A 20933-nucleotide genomic window follows, 5' to 3' on the forward strand; every position below is an offset into this window, starting at 1 on the left:
ACTGCATGGAATATAGTTTTACATATCGGGCTCGAGCCCCCAGATTTGACTATTAACTGATACCTGCGGTGCTTGGCACACTTGCTTGTTTCTGTAAATCCTTCAGCAGAAGGTCCAAGTTGGGGAATGTGATCTTCACAGCCTGAAGGAGTTTAACCAAACTCTCAGCAGTCAGTGTTTTCTCTTCAGTCACTCTGTGCAGCAAATTTTCTATTGTCTCCTTGGGTGTTCCACCCTCGCAGCAATTCAAAATCACCTGCAGTGGCGGGCAATCAAGCAGACACCAGTCACTGGCAATGCTAAATTCATCCGACACACAACCGCAAAACCCAGCGAGGCTGCATTACAAGATGTCCTGATCATCTTCTGCTCCTCCCAGGCTCCACTTCCTTCCTCAGCCCTTTCATTAATCCTTATTCTGTCTCATGAAGAAGAGAAACAAAAATGCTCTCTGTCCCCAATGGAAAAGAGATGGAACAGAAAAAATCAGAGGAACTCTATAAAACAACAGAAATGTAAATAACTGGGGGGGAGAAAAAATACCGGGAGGAAAATTTGCAGCAAATCTATCCTATAAAAACCCAACATCAAAAGCCAACCAGAAACTGAGAGACAGACCAATACCACAGTCCATGGTGGATAAATTGTCAAAGTACACGAATAGTCCATTTACAAAAGTAGATAAGCAAACTGCACATAATGACATCAGAACGATCAAGGAAATACAAATGAGAACATCATGGACCTGGCAACAAAACCCAACCCTGGTGCAGCTTTGGGGAACCAAGGTTGCTCATCATAAACACTGCACTATACACCGGTGGAATTGTTTCCAGAAAGCAAGTTGGCAGAATGCTGCAGAAGATTAACTGTAAACTATCAATGTGATACAATGTTTTAATGTCATTAAGAACACAAGCCACTTGAGGAAATATGGACCGGAGAATCAATACTGTAGGGGACAGAGCACTGAACCTGCAATTCAGGAAGCTGTGTGATCTTGGGGAGGAGGCTTGCCGTCTCTGAGCCTTGGGTGGCTCTTTAAGACAATCTAATAAATTCCTATGCTGATGAAATAGCAGATCTCTGAACTGCTGTCATATGGAAAGACTTAACACAAAAGTTAATTTAAGTGAGAATGAAAGAGGGCAAGGCTAGGAAAACAATTGGCTTTGGTTTTAGTTTCATTAAAAGGAAAATAGTTTATAAGAATGTAAGGGTAAAGACAATGATTAGAAGGACATGGAGTGAGTTACCATGTAATAGAAGTGTGTGTGTGTATATGTATATGTATATATATATAACATATGTGTGTATATATACACATTCATACACATATATGCTTTACACATACACATACATACACACACACACACACCCCTTTCAGATAAACTATTATCTAGCCAAGTCTCTCCCTCTTGGACTTGGTGAAACTGATTTTTTTAACCTAAGCATAAGACTATAAATTTAGACTATTAACATTATATTATATATAATTATATATGTAGTTATATATAGTTTTAGGTGTATATATAACCAGACTGATGTTTAAAGTTCTTAATAAACTATATTTTGAAACAACTAAAACCATGAAATCTTTTTTTCATCCTAAGTACATGAATGCAGTTATGTATGAATCCTTTTTTCTCCATTAGCTTACATTTGGGGAGAACATGTTTGCCTCTTTTTCAATTCCTTTCAACCGTGATATTTATGCATCAGTCTCTAGGCCTGATATTAGCAGCCTTCTCTTCTATATGCGCTGTTATTTCATCTAGGCTCCTTGTCTCCTCGTCTCATCCCTGGAAGGACACACACGGTGACTTCTTTAATCACAGGATCACAGGACTTGGAACTGGAAGAGACCCTGAAGATCATCTAATCTACTTCCTTCACTTTACTAGATGAGGTAACTGGTCCAGAGAGAAAGTGACTGGCAAGGGTTGCAAGGCAGTGTCAAGGAGGCTTTTTATTCGCTGGCTGATAACAATACACTAATAACTGGGATCACCTCCTTAATCCTGGATTCCATGCACTTCTAAATACATCCTAAAATTATATTGGCTTTCTTGGTTGTTACATCACACTACTGATTCACACTGGGTTTAGTGTCCACAGACATCTTTCAGATAAACTATTATCTAGCCAAGTCTCTCCATCTTGTACTTGGTGAAACTGATTTTTTTAGCCTACGCATAAGCCTTTATAGTTAGACTATGAAGCATCTTATTAGATTCAGACCAATGTTCTAGGCCTGTGGGAAGGTTTTTCAATCCTGAGTCAGCCATCCAATATGTTATCTTAACTTTTCTACCTTTGTACCAGCTGCAGACTTGATAAGCACGTCATCTATGCCTTTAACCAGGTCATTCATAAAAATGTTAACTAGCACAAGAGGCCAAGGTCAGGTATTAAACCCCAAAGGACTGCTTCAGAGGCTGGTCACTCATCCAGTTCCAAATCCACATTCCTCTGTACCATTATCTACCCCACATTTCTCCTTCTTGTCAACAAGCAAAGCATGATAGATGATATCAAATGCTTTCCTAAAATCTAGGTAAAGGCTCTTTACGACATTCCTTAACTCACCTATTCTAATAACCTTGTTGAAAAAGGAAATGAATTTAACCCTGTTTATTTTGTTTTTTAAAGTTGTATTGAGGCCTCTTGTGTTTATACTACAGTCACTTCCAGGCATATCCCTCCCTCATCTCCCTCTTCAACTTGAAAACATTGAAGAACAACCACCCAATACATAGACCATATGCCTGCCAGTGCACACAGTGTTCCACTTCCCTACGTCCCCACCTCTCCAACGAAAGAAGGGAAGGGCACTGCCCCACTTGCTCTCTAGGACAAAAGCTGAACACTGCAGTTACACACTGCAGCCTTCCCTTTCACTGCGGTTTTATGAGGTCTGGATCTTTCTTGCTAGAGCCACGTCAGCTGCTTTTGATCACGCTTCTTTGCCCCGATGGGCCCTCACTGCACCTTTCATAACACCTTTTAACTTTAGACAGGACCCACAGTGAAGCTCACTGGCCTGTTTTTGTCAGACTCTACTCTCTTCCATTTACACAAAAAATCTCATCACAAAGAGCCAACACACAAAAACAAACTCCTTATGTCTCCCTCGACCTTTCTGGCTAGCCTTCACTCACTGTGAGTACTCCTAGCACTAATTTTTTTTATTTGGAACTTAACCCCCCCTCCCCCCAAAAAAAAGCATTTCCACACACACAGTAGGCCACAAAATGAGGATTCCATGTGAAACCATGACCCTCCATTTCATGCTGCTTGCTCTTGTAAAAGTATATATAAGAAATTTCATAGATTATACTTTTAAAGTTATCCTGCTTATCCATGCTTCTTTCTGGTTTTTTTTTTCTCCACTTGGAGAAATTAAAAAACCAACCAAACAAAAACAACTCTTTGTAACAAAACTGCACTGAAAAGCAAAAGGAATGCCATGACTCCTTCTACACTTGGTGTCCGTCCCCTCTGTCAGGAGGGGTAACACGCTGCATCCCAGGTCCTCTGGAGACAGAATGGGGCACTGCACTGATCAGAGCTCAGAAGTCTTTAGGAGCTGCTCTTCACAGTGCTGTGCTCTGTGCATACATGGTTTTCCTCGTTCTGCTCAGGAAGTCCGTTTTGCTTGTAACTACTCCCTGCCTGGTATTATCCTCCCTCTTAACACGCCGCCCTTCCCTGACTTTTTCCCTGTTGAGTCTGATGTAATTCTGCACCCAATTCTGTATCCCTTTCCTTTGTCCCTTTCTAATAAGAATGCGGCTCCTTCCTCCTTCCCATCCATTCCTCCATGTTTATATGCTCTCCTCACGTTTCCCAATTATGCTAAGGAGCAAGTTCGATCCCCTTCTTCTTCTTTCTGCACACATGTAGTTCTTTTACCCTTCTTTCTCTTTTGACTCTTTAAGCTCCCAGGACAGAACCAATTTACCCTAGGACCTTTTGGTACTTAATTAATGTTTTCTTAGCTGGATCTGTGCACACTTGTCTGGGCTCTCTGCTGGCTTCTGAGCTCCTAAAACACTCAGCATGGTATCTCATACCCAGTGCATACTCCAAAGTCAAATTTAGGGCCTAGCATTTACTATCAATCTCCAGGGTATTAGGCATTGAGGAAAATGCTTCCCAAGTCTCTCTCTCTCAGACACATTAAACAGGTTTATTATAATTTGAGGACTGGCACTCAAAAAAGTCCCATCAATATTGTGATTCTTTCCTTTCAGAAATATAAATCCCTATCTAGTACAAATAGGTGAAATCAACAATTTCCTCCAAATTTAATTAGCCTATTAAGTCATGTCAAGAGCTCTACTTTTCCTCTTGGCATGAGGAGGAGTAGGAAAGTGCTAAGAAAAACATTTAATATCTAAGATGTCTTTAAAAGAGCTGTTGGCAAGAAACAAAACAAAAACCACAAACTTTTTTCAGAATCAAATACCTCCTCCCTGTTAACAAAGCCATTCCAATCTAAAAATCCTAATTTTAAATTCAGGTATGAAAAAACCCTCAAGGTGCTGGGTTAAGTCAGTTAGAACACGGGTCACCTCCAATGGTCCCCATCCTGCTCTACCCACTTGCCTCTTTTTCCACACAGGTCAGGAGCTCCCCCGGGGCTGTCTCTAGGAACTCCCTAATGGGTCTCAGCTGGGTTACACTCTGTATCAGGTCCTCTTTGTGTTCCAGTAACAGGATGGACAAGGTCTTTCCCTCCTTGGTGCTCCCTGCGGGAGAGAAAGTGTTAGAAACACACAAGAGAGACCAGTCAATTTGAAGAAAAATGACAGCTTGGTTTGGTGAGGGAGATCTAACAGAATAGTAAAGCAATCCACGGCTTATTCCGACCACCGGAATGCAGATACTCTTTTAGCAAAGGAAAACACTTTATTATTCTGTTTAAACTTTATGAAAGGAAAACGTTTCCTTTTTCTGATGGATCACAAAGCTGCAAAGCCAGCCAGAGGTTAACTTCGAGTTGGCAAGGCCACTGCTTTGTGTCTAACCCAAATGAGGAAGAAACTCAAGCCCTTCAGCTCAATTAGAGAGCCAATTCACCTTGGATGCCCAACCCATCGATCTGGTAGGCCTTCTTATTTTTCTTTTTCTGAAGGGCATAAGAACACTGCTCATTTTCTCCCAATTTAAAGTATAAGACCAGTTATCCTAGCAATGGAAAAGCTAATTTTGCTTTCATAGATACATCATACAGCTATGAGAATTGTACATAGCACAACTCAAGTGAAAATCATATGAACAGATAACCAGGCCTACGGGGATAATTAGAGCTGAACTCTGAAAGCCCCTTCGACGAACATAACAGACTGGCGCAAGTGATGGGAGTTTTCCTACTTTTCAGCTGCATGTTTTCTCCATCTTCTGGCTCTCGCTTTCGCAGTGCTGCTCTTATTTCAGGGTGGCTGTCCTGGAACAGCTCCAACAAAGACACCACAGTCTCAACATCGAGGCACTCATTGTTTCTGACTTTATTGAGGATTCTTTTGAATGCTGAGATTCCTTCTTTAGCTTCCAGACACTCCAAGATGGCCTTTTGAACAAAAGATTCCAGGCAGAGTAATCAGCAACCCTGCTTAATTCCCCTCTGCTCTGCTTGGTGGCTTACTGCCCTATGGTCATGAACCTGAGACCCAGACCTCCACATGCAGGGCTTCCAGAATCCGTGCTACTAGTCTCTGGAGAAGTGAATCTATTCATCACTAGAGTTGCAGCCCTAGGACCCCACCTTGCCAACTGTCTGCTATAAATCTACTGGCTGACCCTAGACATCAGTGCAGGATTCAGCTCACTATCCCTCCAACTATACATACCCAGACCATCCTACCATCTGCCTGATGACACTGCAGCCCTCACACTTCTCCTGCACCGACCTCTTCATACAACAGTCGGATTTTATAATAATAACATAAACATGTCAATTTAAGAATGTTCTACATGGCTTTAGTTTTCTAAACTATAGAAAGTGTCATACTTGTTTTGAAGTTAAGCCTTCCTAATTTGGACTTATTTACGGGAGCAAGTAAATCTGAATCAGTGAAATTTCTAAATTACAGCCTGTTTCAAAAGGAATCCAGTTTTATTATTTTTCAGATCTTGCACAGTATAGTGGAAAGAGCCCTAGCTTTGGAGTCAGAAGACCTTGGTTCAGGTCTCAGTTTCTGCTACTTATACACTACCAACTTCACAGGAACTCAAGTTTTTTCATTGAAGTTTTCATTTTCATTGAAAGAATGAGGGAGACCAGACTAGAACATCTCCAATATTTCTTCTAGCTCTAAATTTTTCATCCTTATCATATCACATAATCATAGAATATTAATGCCAGAAAGGATGTTAGAAATAATTTAACCTAAGCCATTAATTTAAAGAAAAACCAGCAAAAAATCTTCAAGTTTTCCTGATGCTTTAAAAAACAAACCAAAAAAATCCATTTCTAGCTAGACCGTTAAGAATTCTAAAGAATTCTATCCCTCAAATCCTTCCCTTGTAGCAAAGAAAAATTGTTTTAAACAAAACCCACTGCTAGGAGTGTGTCACTCCATAGCTGTGATCCTCAGCCTTTCCAGTGAAAGAGGAAGGTACATTCCCTGAGCTCATCCAGGGCCACAATTAGTCATCATAATTATGCAACATTTGGCTTCATTTTAGTAACTGTGTATATTATTTCTAGTTCTGCTAAATTCACTCTGTAACAGTTTATAAAAGACCCATGTTTCTGAGATTCCTCACATCTGCTGCTGTGCATTACCATTCTCCTGCATTCACATCCTGTCCATTCCCCAATCAATAAGCACTCACCATTGCTCCAGTTTTTTTGTCTCAGCTTCAAAAAATTTGATGTGTACATGACCTCTGCATAGGTACACATACATGTGAGTGAGCGCAGGATCTCTGGGTTAAGGACAAAGGTTATTTCCATTTTACTGAGACAAGGCCTGCAGAGGGAAGGTGACGTGGCCCAGGTCCCCTGGCTGGTCAGGGGCAGAGGTACAGTGCCAAGGAAGCAGATCAGAACTGAGCGCTCTCCTCCAGCCCGGCAGACAGTTCCTTCTCCAGCTCTTGCCCTCAGGACTCGGTCCTGAGCCCTCTTCTGTTCTCTCTCTGTACTGCCTCACTTGGATCTCATCAGCTCCCAGGGATTTAATGACCTTCTCTATGCTAATGATTCTCAAATCGACCTGCCCTGCCCCAACCTCTCTGTCCACCTCCAATCTCACATCTCCAACTGTCCTTCAGACATCTTAAATTCAACATGGCCCAAATGGAACTCATTATCTTTCTCCCTAAATCCTCCGACCTTCCCTATTACTGCCCAGGGTACTCCTATCCTCCCAGGCCCTCAGGCTCCCAACCTAGGAGTCATCCTGGACCCTTCACTATCTCTCACCACCCCACACCCCCATATCCAAGCTGTTGCCAAGGCCCATTGATTTCACCTTTACATCATCTTTAGAATGCACCTTCTTCTCTCCTCTGACACTGCCCCTACTCAGGTACAGACCTTGATCACCTTATGCCTAGACTAGTGCAATAGCTGCTGATGGGCCTGCTGGACTCAGGTTTCTCCCTACTCCAAACCACCCTCCACTCAGCCATTAAAGTAATTTTCCTAAAACTCAGGTCCAATCATGTCACAACACTGCCCCCCCCCCCCCCCCCCCCCCGCCTAAAAAACTCCAGCAACTCCCTGCTGCCTGCAAGAGCAAATGCAAAATGCTCTGTTTGGCATTCAAAGCCCTCCAAGAGCAAATGCAAAATGCTCTGTCTGGCATTCAAAGCCCTTCCCAACCAAGCCCCCTCCTGCCTTTTCAGTCTTCTTACACCTTACTCCCCAAAACATATTCTTCCATCCAGTGACACTGGCCTCCTGGCTGTTCCACAAAACAAGACACTCCATCTCTTGGCTCTAGGCATTTTCTCAGGTCGTCATCCATGCTTGGAATGCTCTCCCTCCTCCAGACTACTGACCTCCCTGGCTTCCCTTAAGTCCCAACTAAAAGTTCACACTCTACAGGAAGCCGTCCCCGACCCTTCTTCATTCTTGCGCCCTCCTTCTGTTAATGATTTCCTATTTATCCTGTATTTGTTTACTTTGTAAAAATTTATTTGCATGATGTCTCCCCCTTAGATTGTAAACTCCCTGAGGGCAGGGATCGTCTTTTGCTTCTCTTTGTATCCCCAGCACTTGCCACAGTAGGTACTTAATAAATATTTACTGATTGGTTGATAGATATATAATTCACAAATTAGTCATTTGGCTCTCTGTCATAACATGCATGATATATGTGTGTATATACACATACTATTACATACAATATGGGTATATATGTCTATATGTGTGCATGTGTATACACATACATATATTATGTATGTGCATATCACACAAACACATATAACCTTAGAAATCAAGACAAGGAATCAAGGATTACAAGATGAATGTGAAACTCTGTGTGTGTGTGTGTGTGTGTGTGTGTGTGTGTGTGTGTGTGGTATAAAACATATATCTACCAAGAACCCTCGGAGTCATCGTGGACTCCTCACAATCAGCTGCCAAGCCTTTTACGTTCATCCCCTTCTCTCCATTTACGTAGCCACTCTCACAGCACCGACCTCTCCTCACTTCTTCCCTATTGAAATAGCCTTCTAATTGGTCTCCTCACTTCATCTCTCTCCACTCTAATCTATTCTTCACCAAGCTGCCAAAACAGTATTCCTAAAGCAGAGATCTGACTGTTGACTCTCTCCTGCTCAACAAACTCCTATGGCTCCCCATTACTTCAAGATCAGAGATACACTCCTCTGTTTGTCATTTAAAACCCCTCACACCCTGGCCCCAACCTACATCTGTCCTTTTCACACTCTACAGTACAGCAAAACTGGCCTTCTTACGAGCCCTTTCATACCACACTTCACCTTCTGTCTCTGCCTTTGCACTGACATCTCCCAAGCCTAGACTGTATTCCTCCTGCTTACCTCTACCCTCTAGGCATGGCTCAGACACCACCCTGATCTCATCCCCACCCCCAGGTGTTAGTGACTTCTTCCAACAATTAGAGGATCATAGATCTGGAGCTTAGAGGGACCTAAGCAGCTTTCTAGTCCAAATCCCTCATTTTACAGGTATGGAAAGGAGAAGCTAAGGAAGTTAGGTGACTTGCCCAAAGTAACACAGGTAGTGCTGGGGAAGGATCTGAAGCCAGGTCCAGAACCCAGCCTCTTTGCCATGGTACTAGGCTGTCTTCCTTCACCCTGTTCTCTATTTTGCCTGCAATTGTCCGCATACATTTTGCCTCCCTGGGCTAGACTGTCCATTTTACTTTTGTTTTTGTATTCCCAGATCTTACCACAGTACCTGGGAAAGACCACCACAATGGTTGCTAAATGGTGCTGAAACATTAGTTGGCCAACCTCCATTTACAACACAGGTCCTCTGGCCCCACCCCCTGTTCTGTCCATTAACAGCTGTCCATGGAACTGCCAGCCACTCACTGAGGGTCCCAGTGTTCCCTAGTGAGCCTCTGTTTACTACAACTGTCCCATGGTCTTGGTCTCATCACGTATAGCCACGTCCACTCCACATATTTTCATGAGCTACAAATATGAGCAGGTAGGTGGCAGCATAGTTCATACAGCACCAGACTTTCGGTCAGAAGACTCATCTTCCTGAGTTCAAATTTAGCCTCAGACACTTAGCAGCTGCGTCACTCTGGGCAAGTCACTTAACCTTATTTGGCTCAGTTTGCTTATCTGTAAAATGGCAAACCACTCCTGTATCTTTGCCAAGAAAACCCCAAATGAGGTCACAAAGAATCGGATATGATGGAAAAATGACTGAACAATAACAACAAATAAAAAGCTGGTTAAGCAAGAGTAAATTCTCAGTATACTCTCTGTAAGGATTATCTCCATTTCTTCCTTACTGGAGCACTGATTAATGAGATTTGACTGCGAAACTACACTAAATCCTAGTGCACCTTTCTTCCAGTAAATTCAAAATGCCTGACAGCCATTATCTCATTTTAACCAAAACTCCCTTGTGAGGCTAACTGGGCAAGGGGGGAGAACATGTACTCTCAATATGAAAGAACAAACATTTCTGAAGTGCCTGTCTTATGTGGAGCCTGGTGCTTGGGGCTGAGAGAGATGCCAACAACCAATTTGGAGGGCCTGCTGAAACCGGAGCAAAAAATACCGTGGAAGTTCTACTGTCACATTTTTGTGATCAAATAATAGCTAGCCCCAAAGTAGGATGCATGTACATACCCCAAGGTGCCTTACAAGGGAGTCATTTACACACACTGAAGGCAGTTGCAATGCTAGTGAAATAATTTTAATAACAGTGTCAATTCATGGCATTTGGCAGCGAATTTAAAAAGAAAAAAAAAAACTAGCAACCTGGCTAGATTTTAACTCAAGGATGACAGAAATATATATATGAACACACACACACACACAAACATATACACACATATATACATATATATTTAAGTTTTGGATAATCTTTCCTCTCTTCAAGGTTACACAAGACAATAAAACAAACGAAACTGTAATTATTTACTTTATCCTAACCTGACAAACTGAACTTGTTTTATGTAAATGACTGACTTTGCAAGCCTCTTTTATAAGTTGTTTCAGCACTTTACTGGAGACAGAAATTATGGGGGAAAGAATTTTGTAGCCAAACCCTAACTGTACAAGCACAGAAATAGTCTCCTTTCACCTCCATGTAAAAGACTAGGAGTGTCACTGCTCACTACAGCTGACCAAGGTGCAGTCAGGTTCATGAGCTCCCGAGAAATGGTCCAGGCCAGTGTTTTCTTGAGTTGGAGGACAGTGTTGTCTGAGGATTCAGAAAGACCCTCTATACGGGGGACTACTGGCTACATTTCTGCAACGTCACTCTCACTGCCACCCTCTGCTTATTTTACTTGACCTTTAAGGCCCAATTCAAGTCCCTTCTCATCTGCAATATATGCTCACTTTTAATATCTCAAACTAGACTATAAGCTTCCTCAGGCAAGAGCTGGATTTAGACTTCTGTACTCCTTGTACCATGGAAACCAATGTGCATAGAACACATGCAAGACTTCCATATAAGATGGAAGTCCATCAGGCTTTGATCATCAGTCACTTCCAACAGTATGACTTATTTCAGTGGAAAAAGGAAAACAAACTGGATGTGAAGTAAGAAGACCTGGGTTGGAAGCCCTGCTCTGCCACTAACTCCTGATGTGACTCTGGGCAGATTTGTCCCCTTCAGGGACCTCAGTTTCCTCATCAGTACAAAGGAAGGACCAGTGGACAGTTCCCAAGCCTCCCCCACCCCAGCTCCAAATCTGTGTTCTCATGATCCCTGCAGGCAGAGGCAGAGTCTTTACAGTGCTGAGGACTGGGCTCAGTGCTCAATGAATACTTGTGGGTTAGGTGGTTTTTCATTTTTGTCTGCTACTTTCTCCTAACAAAATTCTATAATCCTTCTAGGTCAATTCTGAGTGTTGTGTTGAACAAGTTCCAGATTAATACAGTGATAAACTCTAAGTCCAGAAGACTGAGGATAAGCCACCCCCCCGCCTCTTGCCACAGAGATGATGGACTTAAACTCCACAGTGACAGACATGCACCTGTGGGCACGTCCCATGTGGGAATCTGTTTTGTGGACTTGGGAGGGGATTATGGTTTTGGTTTGGGTGGGGGAGGGGCAGTGGAAGGGAGGAATAATAAATGCTTGTTAGTTCCTAATGGAATCTCAGGGGGGTTGTAAAGCTGAAATAACTGTCTCTATCTCTTCATATTAGAAATAAATAAGTAAATCATTTCAAAACTTCATCCTTTTTAACAAGTTCATTTTAATAATGGATTTATACTCTTTTGTAGAAAAGTCCTGAGTTCAAATTCCAGCTCTAACAAGTCTTAGCTATGTGAGCAACAGCAGCTTAAGGCAGCTCTCTCATACCCTCAGTTCTGACAGGATCTCTGAGGGAGAGACGCTGCTACTTCCCTGGACGCAGCGACGGGGTCCACGTGCTTGCCCATCTCCAATATCCCAAGCTAACCATTTTTTCTATCTTGACTTCCATTTTCTTTCATTCAGACACTGTAAGTGAAGCAGGTCTGGCTGTCTGCTTCTATCCTGACTTTCTCTTGCTGACAACATGTGCCAGACTATTTTTTTTTCTTTAGCTCTTAGGCTTCCGGAAATCTAGCTCTCCTCATATTGTCCTGACTCCCTCTGGCTTTCTGATTTGAGCTGGTGGGTAAGAGAAGCTTTTATCAGCAATGGCATCTGACTCAGCTCATTATCCTCCCTCTTTCCTCTCCCTTTGCAGAGCTACTCAGCAGTGAAATTAAAACATTTGTTAACTTCATTGCTCAGCAGTGAAGACAAGGTGGCCATCTGGGGCGAGTAGCAGGGGCAGACTCAGGGAAGAGCCGGGAGGCAGGAGCCAGCTGCCTGGACAGCCTGCTCCTGGCTCTTCCTACTAATCCCCAGTGAGAAGATGCACTAGAGAAAGCCAGTTACGGTTGAGGCTCCATCAGCCATCTAAGCTGCTCAGGATTCTCCAGCCCAAACGAACTGGGCAAGGACCACCTTCTGGCCCACCCTCTTCTAAAATAGCTGATCTGTATAGATGGAAGGCTATCTGTCACCTGTTAAAACAAGCCAGGGGCCCAGGGGTTAAGTACCCTGTGATAAAACTCCAACTGTTCAACCTAACACACAGAGCCTCTCCCAAGGGGCTGAGGGCTTTAAATGCATATTTACTTGCACAGGAAAAAACAATGCAAACAACAGATCTGCCCTTTTGTGAAGGTAGTGCATTAAACCAATGGGCACTGAGCTGACATCCACCCCTAGACGCAGGCCTTATATAAAAAAGGCTAACTTCTCCATGTTCTCTTCCCACTCTATCATGTGAAAAGTCACTTTAATTTCCCCTCATCATCTGGGACTCAGCCAGGATTACTTCCTTCCCCAAATCAAAGCACTTCTGCCTGCCCCCTCTCCAGACTTTTAATAGGCTGTGATCACATACTCGTCTTCATTTTCCTCTTTCTCCTTGGGTGCTTTGAAGAGCCACTGACCTCACTGTGTGGGACACCTTACCCTTTCTCCAGGTTCTGCCTCCCCAGCACCAAAGCGTGACTAGGAATCAGATCATCCCAGCCTCTGCTGGCCTTTCTAAGAGGATTTGTCTCCAATCACTTGATGGATATCATGAAGTCCATCTATCCTCCCTTTCTAGAAGGCTACCAGTACTCCAACGGTCCTTCTGGCTGCGTTTCTCATCCTGACTATGTAGGGACTCAGAGAGACAGGGCAAAGAACAGCTTTTTTCCTCATTCCTCTAGAACTCACACAAGTAACCTTGCTCCCTGCACTCATTCACAACAGAGCTGACTCTACACTGTCACAACGGAACAAACAAGCGTACGCTGGACAACCCTCTCTAGCAGGCCTACTTGCTGTAGAACACATCAGATTTACAATGAAGAAGAGAAGACTTACCTGCCTTTTAGACAAATGAGTGTAAGGGGAGAAATGACCGAATCTTAGATCTTCCAGCTCTAAACCTGTGATCCTATGACTTTAGGGATCTCTCCAGAACTTTGTGGGGAAAGCAGGAAAAAATGTAAAAGCTAGGAAATCAACAGCAAACAGAGGGAAAGCTCTTTCTTAACTCTAGTCAAAGGTGCCATATTACATCTAATTCACTAAGAAAAATGAAAATGGTCAGAAAAAAGGAAGGAAAATTAATATAAGCTATGGCACAAAAGCAATACGAAAACATGAATTTGTTCCCAGAAGAAATGATACAAAGACAGTCCCTGTCTATCTAACTGGCAGGTGATACTATCCTGAGATAAAGACACCTTCCAATTCTAGGCCCCAGAGGCTCCTTAATCAGTTTGGGTTTGGTCTCACACCATCTTCAGCAAGCCAGCCTTTGCTTATGTTACTGCAATCACTGCTCAGAGAATAGATTTGCCACTTTTCATCATCTATCCCTAGGAAACAAAATCAGGAGGACATCAATGCAAGGTATCCTCCCCAAACTCAGCACAAGGTTATTTCACAAACTAATTTCAGGGAAGAAATACACAAAGCAGTTAACAACTAGCCTAGACCAAACCTGGGTCCCTCTCCTTCAGAACAATGTGTCAAAACTCAAGCCTCAAAAAGAGTAAGATTGTATTCAGGAAAGGAATGAAACTTTTTGAGTTTAACAAAACACTGACAAATAACAAGATGACAATGAAACGATCTAACTTCTTCGCAAGATAAACAAAACCTAAATGGAGCAACAATCATCTAATAATCATCTCTGATGACACCACCAATACTCTCGAATCCTCTCCACCAAAAAGAACAGGTAAACAAAAAGGTAAGATTTCTATGCTCCTAAGAAAGACGTTAAGGAGAAGTGGGCTCAAACTGTCTCCTGAAACAGCTGGAGGAGTTAATGAAGACATGGTGATCATTTGCTACCTTTTAATAGAGATGAATGTACAGGGCGTGGCCTCCCTAAATCCAGTCCTCCTTCCTGCCCTCCCCACTCAGGCATCATGCCTCTACTCTGAGGAGTTAGCCGTATCAATCAATCAAGAATCTAGTCCCTGGGCTGGGGACCCTCCGCTATGGTTGGACAGGTAGTTAGGAAAGAAGCCTCAAGGGACTTATTTTTTAAAACTGCAAAAAATTTTTTAAAAAAAAAAGACTATAAAACATCAAGTCAACACATTAATAAAACAGCGGTGACCAGCCAGAGAAAAAGAACAACTTGAAAGTCCTTCTACATAACAGGAGCACCCAAAGAGTCCCAAAGAGAGGCCTTTATAACTGGGTAGCACTTTTAATATGGAAGCCATCAAGCTTAGCTATTTTTCCAGAAAAAGCATCAATTTATATTCAGGGGAATAAACAATAAAGCTGATTCCATTGATTTAATTACCTGCATCGTCCCATCAAGAAGAATATATACATTCTTCCTCACCTGCGATTTATCTGGTGGTATACTATGTTGTTCAAAACATAAGCAAGCCTTGGGCTTCTCTCAAAATCTGGTTTGTATAAAACCTGAGTATGGTCCATAACAATGAAAGTAACAACAAAAGTAGTGACTTTAAAAAATTAAAAGTCTCTATTTGAATTGAAAGAAATTTAAAAAAAATTTTAAATGGCAAAAACATGTTTAAAATATAGTAATTCAATGGAATTTTTTTCATCATATGCCTATGTATTTTTTTTCCCTTTCAAAGGGCCCACACTTTAGGAGCATGGCCTATCTTCAGATCAATACAGTATAAAGATCCTATAAGAATAAAAGCTAAGAAAATGAAATATAATTTAAGAAAAATCTGCACTATCAGAATATTCTGCATATCCATTTTGCTGGGCTTCATGGCAAGCTGATAGAAGATTGTTAAGTAGAATGCAAGCTCCTTGAGGGCAGGGGGCATTTTTTTGCTTTGTTTTTCTATCCTGAGCATTCAGGGCAATACCTTGCACATGGTATACACTGCATACCTGCTTCCCAGATTGGCTGAGATGTGCTAAAAGTACAGCTGATAGGAAGAAAGCAGCACATACCTCCTTGTGGGGACTTTTAATGTCTCTACACTCATCTAGTCTTTTCAGCACATCCTGGGCAACAGAGAGCGCTTCAGAGAAGATGCTTTCGTTTTGCAGAAGGAAATCCAGCTTAGACAATTTCCTCTCATGCTCTGCATGTAAGAAACAAGATCAGTTCGTCATTAATTGAAGGGATTAAATGGAAGTTTAAGCTGCCTGCAAGTCTTTAGGTCAGGCACATCTTTTAGCTGTTCTCCAGAGTGTCAGGTATAATAAGGACAAGAATGTCACTCACAGCTTCCTCCTTTGTGCCACACTCAGCATGGTTAGAACAACGAGCGTCAATCCAAAATGGCACATTACTGTCGGTCTTACTAACGTTTCTGGTCTTCAGACTGCCGACAGGCCCTCTTCCCACAGAGCGAGGAGGGTTGCTGCTATTAGACGCAAACTGGGAGAATGGGACAAATCTGAGAATCTCGCAGAAGTATGCCAAGAGGAAGAGAGCTCAGCCTCACACAAAAGCTCTGAACACTACACTGGATAAAACTGAGGCCAGTCATTTGAACGTAGCTAAGCCGGACCTCTAGAAGGCTGCTACCAGAGCAGAGTGCATTGAAAACCATCAGCTGCTACGCTTCAGCACTTCAAAAGAGCTTTGACTTCGTTGGGGGGTGTCCCTTTACCAGGCCAAACTGCAGTCACTCCCTCCATGGCTAGGAGGTGATCTTCGGGAGCCGCATGGCCCCAGAACATCTTCAGTTGGATCACCCTTCTGGTGAGGTCTATAGCGAGTCACTGTGGACACCCCAGAAAGGCATGTGCTGAGAAGAGAAGCTGCCACATAACTTCAATTCTGTCCCACTGTTAGGAAAGGGCAGTAACTGTTATGTATGCACACAACTCACATAACAAAAGGTAAAAAAGGGAAGCGTGGCAGGAGAATGGGCTCTTACAAAAATGTGTGGCATCATAAAGCTTAGGTTTAAAGGGCGAGGCTAAGAATATAAATAAAAAATAGCACAGAAATCAACTGATAATGGTAGGCCAGGCTTCAAGACAGCTTTGGAGGCCAGTTACCTGGTTTGGTGACGTTCCCTGTCATTTTCTGAGACGTACATGCTGCTTCCACCACCTCCTCTTCCTCCACCTCCTCACCTACCACTTCTTTCCCAGGAGAAAGAGAATGCATTTGGGGGATGTTGGCAGTCTCTGGCGGTGAAGCTGCGTGCTTCATTTCAATCTCCAGAGCCTCTTCCTGGGTGGCAGCAGCAGGATTCACCTCCCCAGCTTCTTGGGTCATTGCACTGACCACCACCACAGTGTCAGCCTTCAGAGCCACAGGAGGGGATGGACCCTCTCCTGAATGGGAAGACACAAGCACGTTCTTCGGGGAAGGATTCTCGACCAGCAGCCTATCAGCATCCTTTTTGCACGGCTCCACTGTCTGAGGGGACGCATCTCTTATTACTTGACTTGGACCAGAGCAGCTCACGAGGCTGGTGAGCAGATTCTTACAGCTAACTGCCACGTCAAACATCTGCAGGCTGTCAGCTAAGGAGATGATCTTGGAGAAGTTGTGTTTGCCCACAGGGAGCTTGCCAGTGTACATCATTTCTAACAGGAGAGCAAACTCATCTGGACTCACAACAGATGCATCAATAGAGATCGTGTCTGTATTGTCCAGCAACGTTTTAAAGAGGAGGCTGGCAGCGGCCAAGATCAGTTTATGGGCCCTGAAATAAACTGTCCCAATAGAAATGGTGCAGTCACAGAACTGTCTCTCCTTGCAGAGCATATACAGCTGCTGCAGCAACTGGCAGCTGTAGTTGGGAAGCTCCATTGCTCCAGCCAGGGGCAAGAAGAGTGCTGTTAGCCCTTCTGCCAAAACGCCTCCTTGACGATCAGCACCAGCTAGGGAGAACCAGAGAAATATTAAGTTACTATTTTATCAGGATTGAATGTGTCAAAGTTCCTGTAAGCCAAAAGTATAACTACAACAACAACTACCACCAGCACCACCACCACCTATATGAAGCACTTTGAGACCTGCACAGTGCTTAACATGTTAACATAGGTCACAACTGTGATGGGTGAAATCTGAAATGACTGAGGAAACAAAGGTTCAAGCTTCCAGGCATACTGTTTTATTAAGCAACGTATGCCAACTGCATGACAAAGTGAGACCAGGCCTCCTCAGCTTGGCAGTGGACCCCAAGTACAAGGGCAGACAGATTTTTATGCATTGAAAGAAAATATTTAACAGGATATAAAGCAGGATACAAGATTAGGTCGTCTGATTTCTAACTGGAGGAAAGATCAGGGGCTTTCCGAGTTGGGAGGGGAAGAGCGAACAGGTGCAATTCCCTGAAATCAGCAAAAGAGGTATCCCAGTCTCCCTGCCACACACACACACACACACACACACACACAACACAACACAAACACACCACACACACAAGTGGCTGTATTCAATCAACAAGAAGATGATAACTGACTGACCAGTACACAGCTAGTTTTCAGATAAGACATCTGGGTTGTTTGGGATGTATAGTTGTGAGAAAATGCCTTGTATCAATCTTCAGATCTGATTCAGTTTCTGGTCAGCATAACCTAGGTCCTTGGTTAAGGGTCTCTGAGCAACAGGTGGGGTGGTCCAGCTTTCCAGCCATGCAAAGCTAGATTCAAACAACGCAATAAAATTTTCTCACAATTCCCATAATTGAATAAAGTTTTCTCACAAGACAGAAATTGGACTAAACCCACAACTGAATAGAAAGCAACTGAGCTGGATCCAGAATTTAGTCACACGATGGAGTCAGTGTGATTCACTCAGTTCCCCAATTCTCACACAACAACCTGCAGGCAGACACTATTATTATCCTCACTTTACAAATGAAGAAATTGATATAGACAGCAGTTAAGTGACCTACCCAGGGTTACACAGCTAGTAAGTATCTAAGGCAGGATTCAAACTCAAGTCTTTTCTGATTTCAGGTCCAGCACTCAATCCACTGGGCCATCTGCTGTCTCAATCATTAAAGTCAAACACCCTAGTAATTAGGGTATTAAGGAACTTTCAGAACTTACACTTTTTGACTTGGAAAGAACTTTAAATATCATATAGTTCAATCCTCTCAGTTTACAAATGAGACCATAAAGGCGCTAAGAAGTCAGGTGTACAAAACTAGTATGGCAGAGTTAGGCCCTAAAATCCCTGTTCCCCAAATTTCAGGCCAATATTCATGGGGGACAAAAGAAATACCAAAAGATTACAAATGGGTCAAAATGATGACTCTCCTTAATGAAGAAGAGACACACACACACACACACATACAACTTTGGAATGTAAACTTCAACATGCAAATGCCTGGAAGAACATGACATAGTGACTGATAGGCCCCAATAAGGTTTAAGAACATACTGTTAGCCTAATTCAATTGTCTTCTAAGACAAGAACATGGACCTTGAGATAAAGGAGAAGTAACATACATAATGTATTTGGATTTGCATCACGCTTGTGATTTTAACTTTAACCCATACAAACCAGGAACATATGGTGTGTACTCTGCTACCAAGTCAGTAAGCAGATGACCACAAAATTACATCCCCAAGGCATAGTCGTTCCCAGTTCACTATTAGTCTCTGGGGGAGGGGAGGCAGATGGAAATGAGCTGTGCTGGAGGCATAACTCACAGGTCTTGAGTCTAATACCGTGTAACATTTGTATTAAATGACCTTAAAGTTAAAATAGAAAACCAGGCTTAGCCAGTCCACAGGATCCAGTTAAATAAGTTTACTACCAAACTGTAATTACAACAGGAACAGAATTTAAAGTGAGGTCAGCAAACATGAAGTCACAAAAGTCAACATATGGGGAAAACAACATGGAAGCACTATCAAGCAGAGGCCACAACCAGCAGAAGCAGGAGAGGCTCCCAAGTTCCTGGGAAGTATTTACTGATGACAGTAAGACATTCAAGATCTAGGCAGTGCTCCTATGTCCTTATTCAAATAGTAATAATTAAAACTGATGTTAAGGATTTATACACATTATCTCTTTACATGTTGATTTTTATGTATTTGTTTATTTTTTTTTTAGTGAGGCAATTGGGGTTAAGTGACTTGTCCAGAGTCACGCAGCTAGGAAGTATTATGTGTCTGAGGCCGGATTTGAACTCAGGTCCTCCTGACTCCAGGGCTGGTGTTCTATCCACTGCGCCACCTGGCTGCCCCATGTTGATTTTTTTAATAGCCCTGTGAAGTAGGTACTATTATTATCTCCTTTTACAGATAAGCAAACCTCACCTCAGAGATGTACAATGACTTGCCCAGAATCATACAGCTAGTAAATCTGAGGCAAGATTCTTGCACCCAGGCATTCCTGGTTCCAAGTCCAACATTTTGTCCCCTTTGAAGCATTATCTCTTTTAGAATTATGTGCTAGGAAAGACCTTGTAATCACTGTGTCTAATTTGGGAGATTCCTGAAATGGACATGTGCTGATGAGTCAGTCAGTTACACCCGACTCTTTGTGACTCCCACTTGGAGCTTTCTTGGCAGGCATATCAGATGGGTTTCCCATTTCCTTCTCCAGCTAATTTTACAGAGGAGGAAACTGAGGCAAACATGGTTAAGTGATTTGCACAGGGTCACACAGCTAATAAGTGTCTGAGGCTAGATTTGAACTCAGGAAGATGAGTCTTTCTGACTCCAGGCCTGGCACTCTATCCATTATGTCGATACTCTACAGCTGCAAATCATGGAATCCAAGATATATGGTGGGCATGAATAGGCTGAAGCATATTATCTGCGATGCAAAAGGTATGCTAGAAATGGATGCGCAGAAGAACAAATGGGCTGGCAATGTAGAATGTGAGGTACAACAATAGTCCGCCAGAGTGTTAACATCAGTGAAGCTGCAAAGACTTCTGCAGATATCGTAGCTATTGAAGATCACGTAGAGAGGATTTCCAGGAGGGCACACAGAAGAACTGTATGGGAAGAGGAAGACTGCTATCTGCACTGCTGGAGGGAGTGCCCATGACCAGTGAGAGGGACCCCCTGAAATTATGCACTGCTATCAATAATCCCAGATGTGGGGTCTTTCATTTCTCCTCAAAGGGACACTAGTGAGTTAAGCAGAGTGTACAGTGCGATCTAAACTGCTCGTTTCACTGCACGGTTCCTTGCTAAGGTAAATAAACGTAGCCGTGTTTTCTTCCTTGTTCTCTTGTGGGGAGGTTATGGGCTTTGTGTAATGAGTGACTGAACTGAACTTTCTAGAGAGACAAAAAAACTGAGGAACACTGCATGC

At 42.9% G+C, this 20933-nt stretch overlaps 1 protein-coding gene across 3 annotated transcripts in view; it reads right to left on the minus strand.

Annotated features, from left to right (window-relative positions):
- The window catches only part of ZBTB40 (zinc finger and BTB domain containing 40), a 75711-nt gene that overhangs the window by 28813 nt on the left and 25965 nt on the right, over positions 1 to 20933 (minus strand). For all 3 annotated transcript variants that reach the window (XR_002323762.2, XM_020983028.2, XM_078145613.1), the window contains exons 2-6: positions 16697 to 17530; positions 15635 to 15768; positions 5380 to 5575; positions 4612 to 4754; positions 64 to 256 (exon numbers count right to left, since the gene is read on the minus strand). Coding sequence is in view for 2 of the 3 variants with exons in the window: in XM_020983028.2 (XP_020838687.1) it covers positions 64 to 256; positions 4612 to 4754; positions 5380 to 5575; positions 15635 to 15768; positions 16697 to 17459 (1429 nt within the window). In the remaining variant the exon portion in view is untranslated. The remainder of the gene's footprint in view (positions 1 to 63; positions 257 to 4611; positions 4755 to 5379; positions 5576 to 15634; positions 15769 to 16696; positions 17531 to 20933) is intronic.

Source organism: Phascolarctos cinereus, unplaced genomic scaffold (genome assembly GCF_003287225.1).
Source record: "Phascolarctos cinereus isolate Bilbo 61053 unplaced genomic scaffold, phaCin_HiC Scaffold_726;HRSCAF=1367, whole genome shotgun sequence".
NCBI lineage: Eukaryota > Metazoa > Chordata > Mammalia > Diprotodontia > Phascolarctidae > Phascolarctos > Phascolarctos cinereus.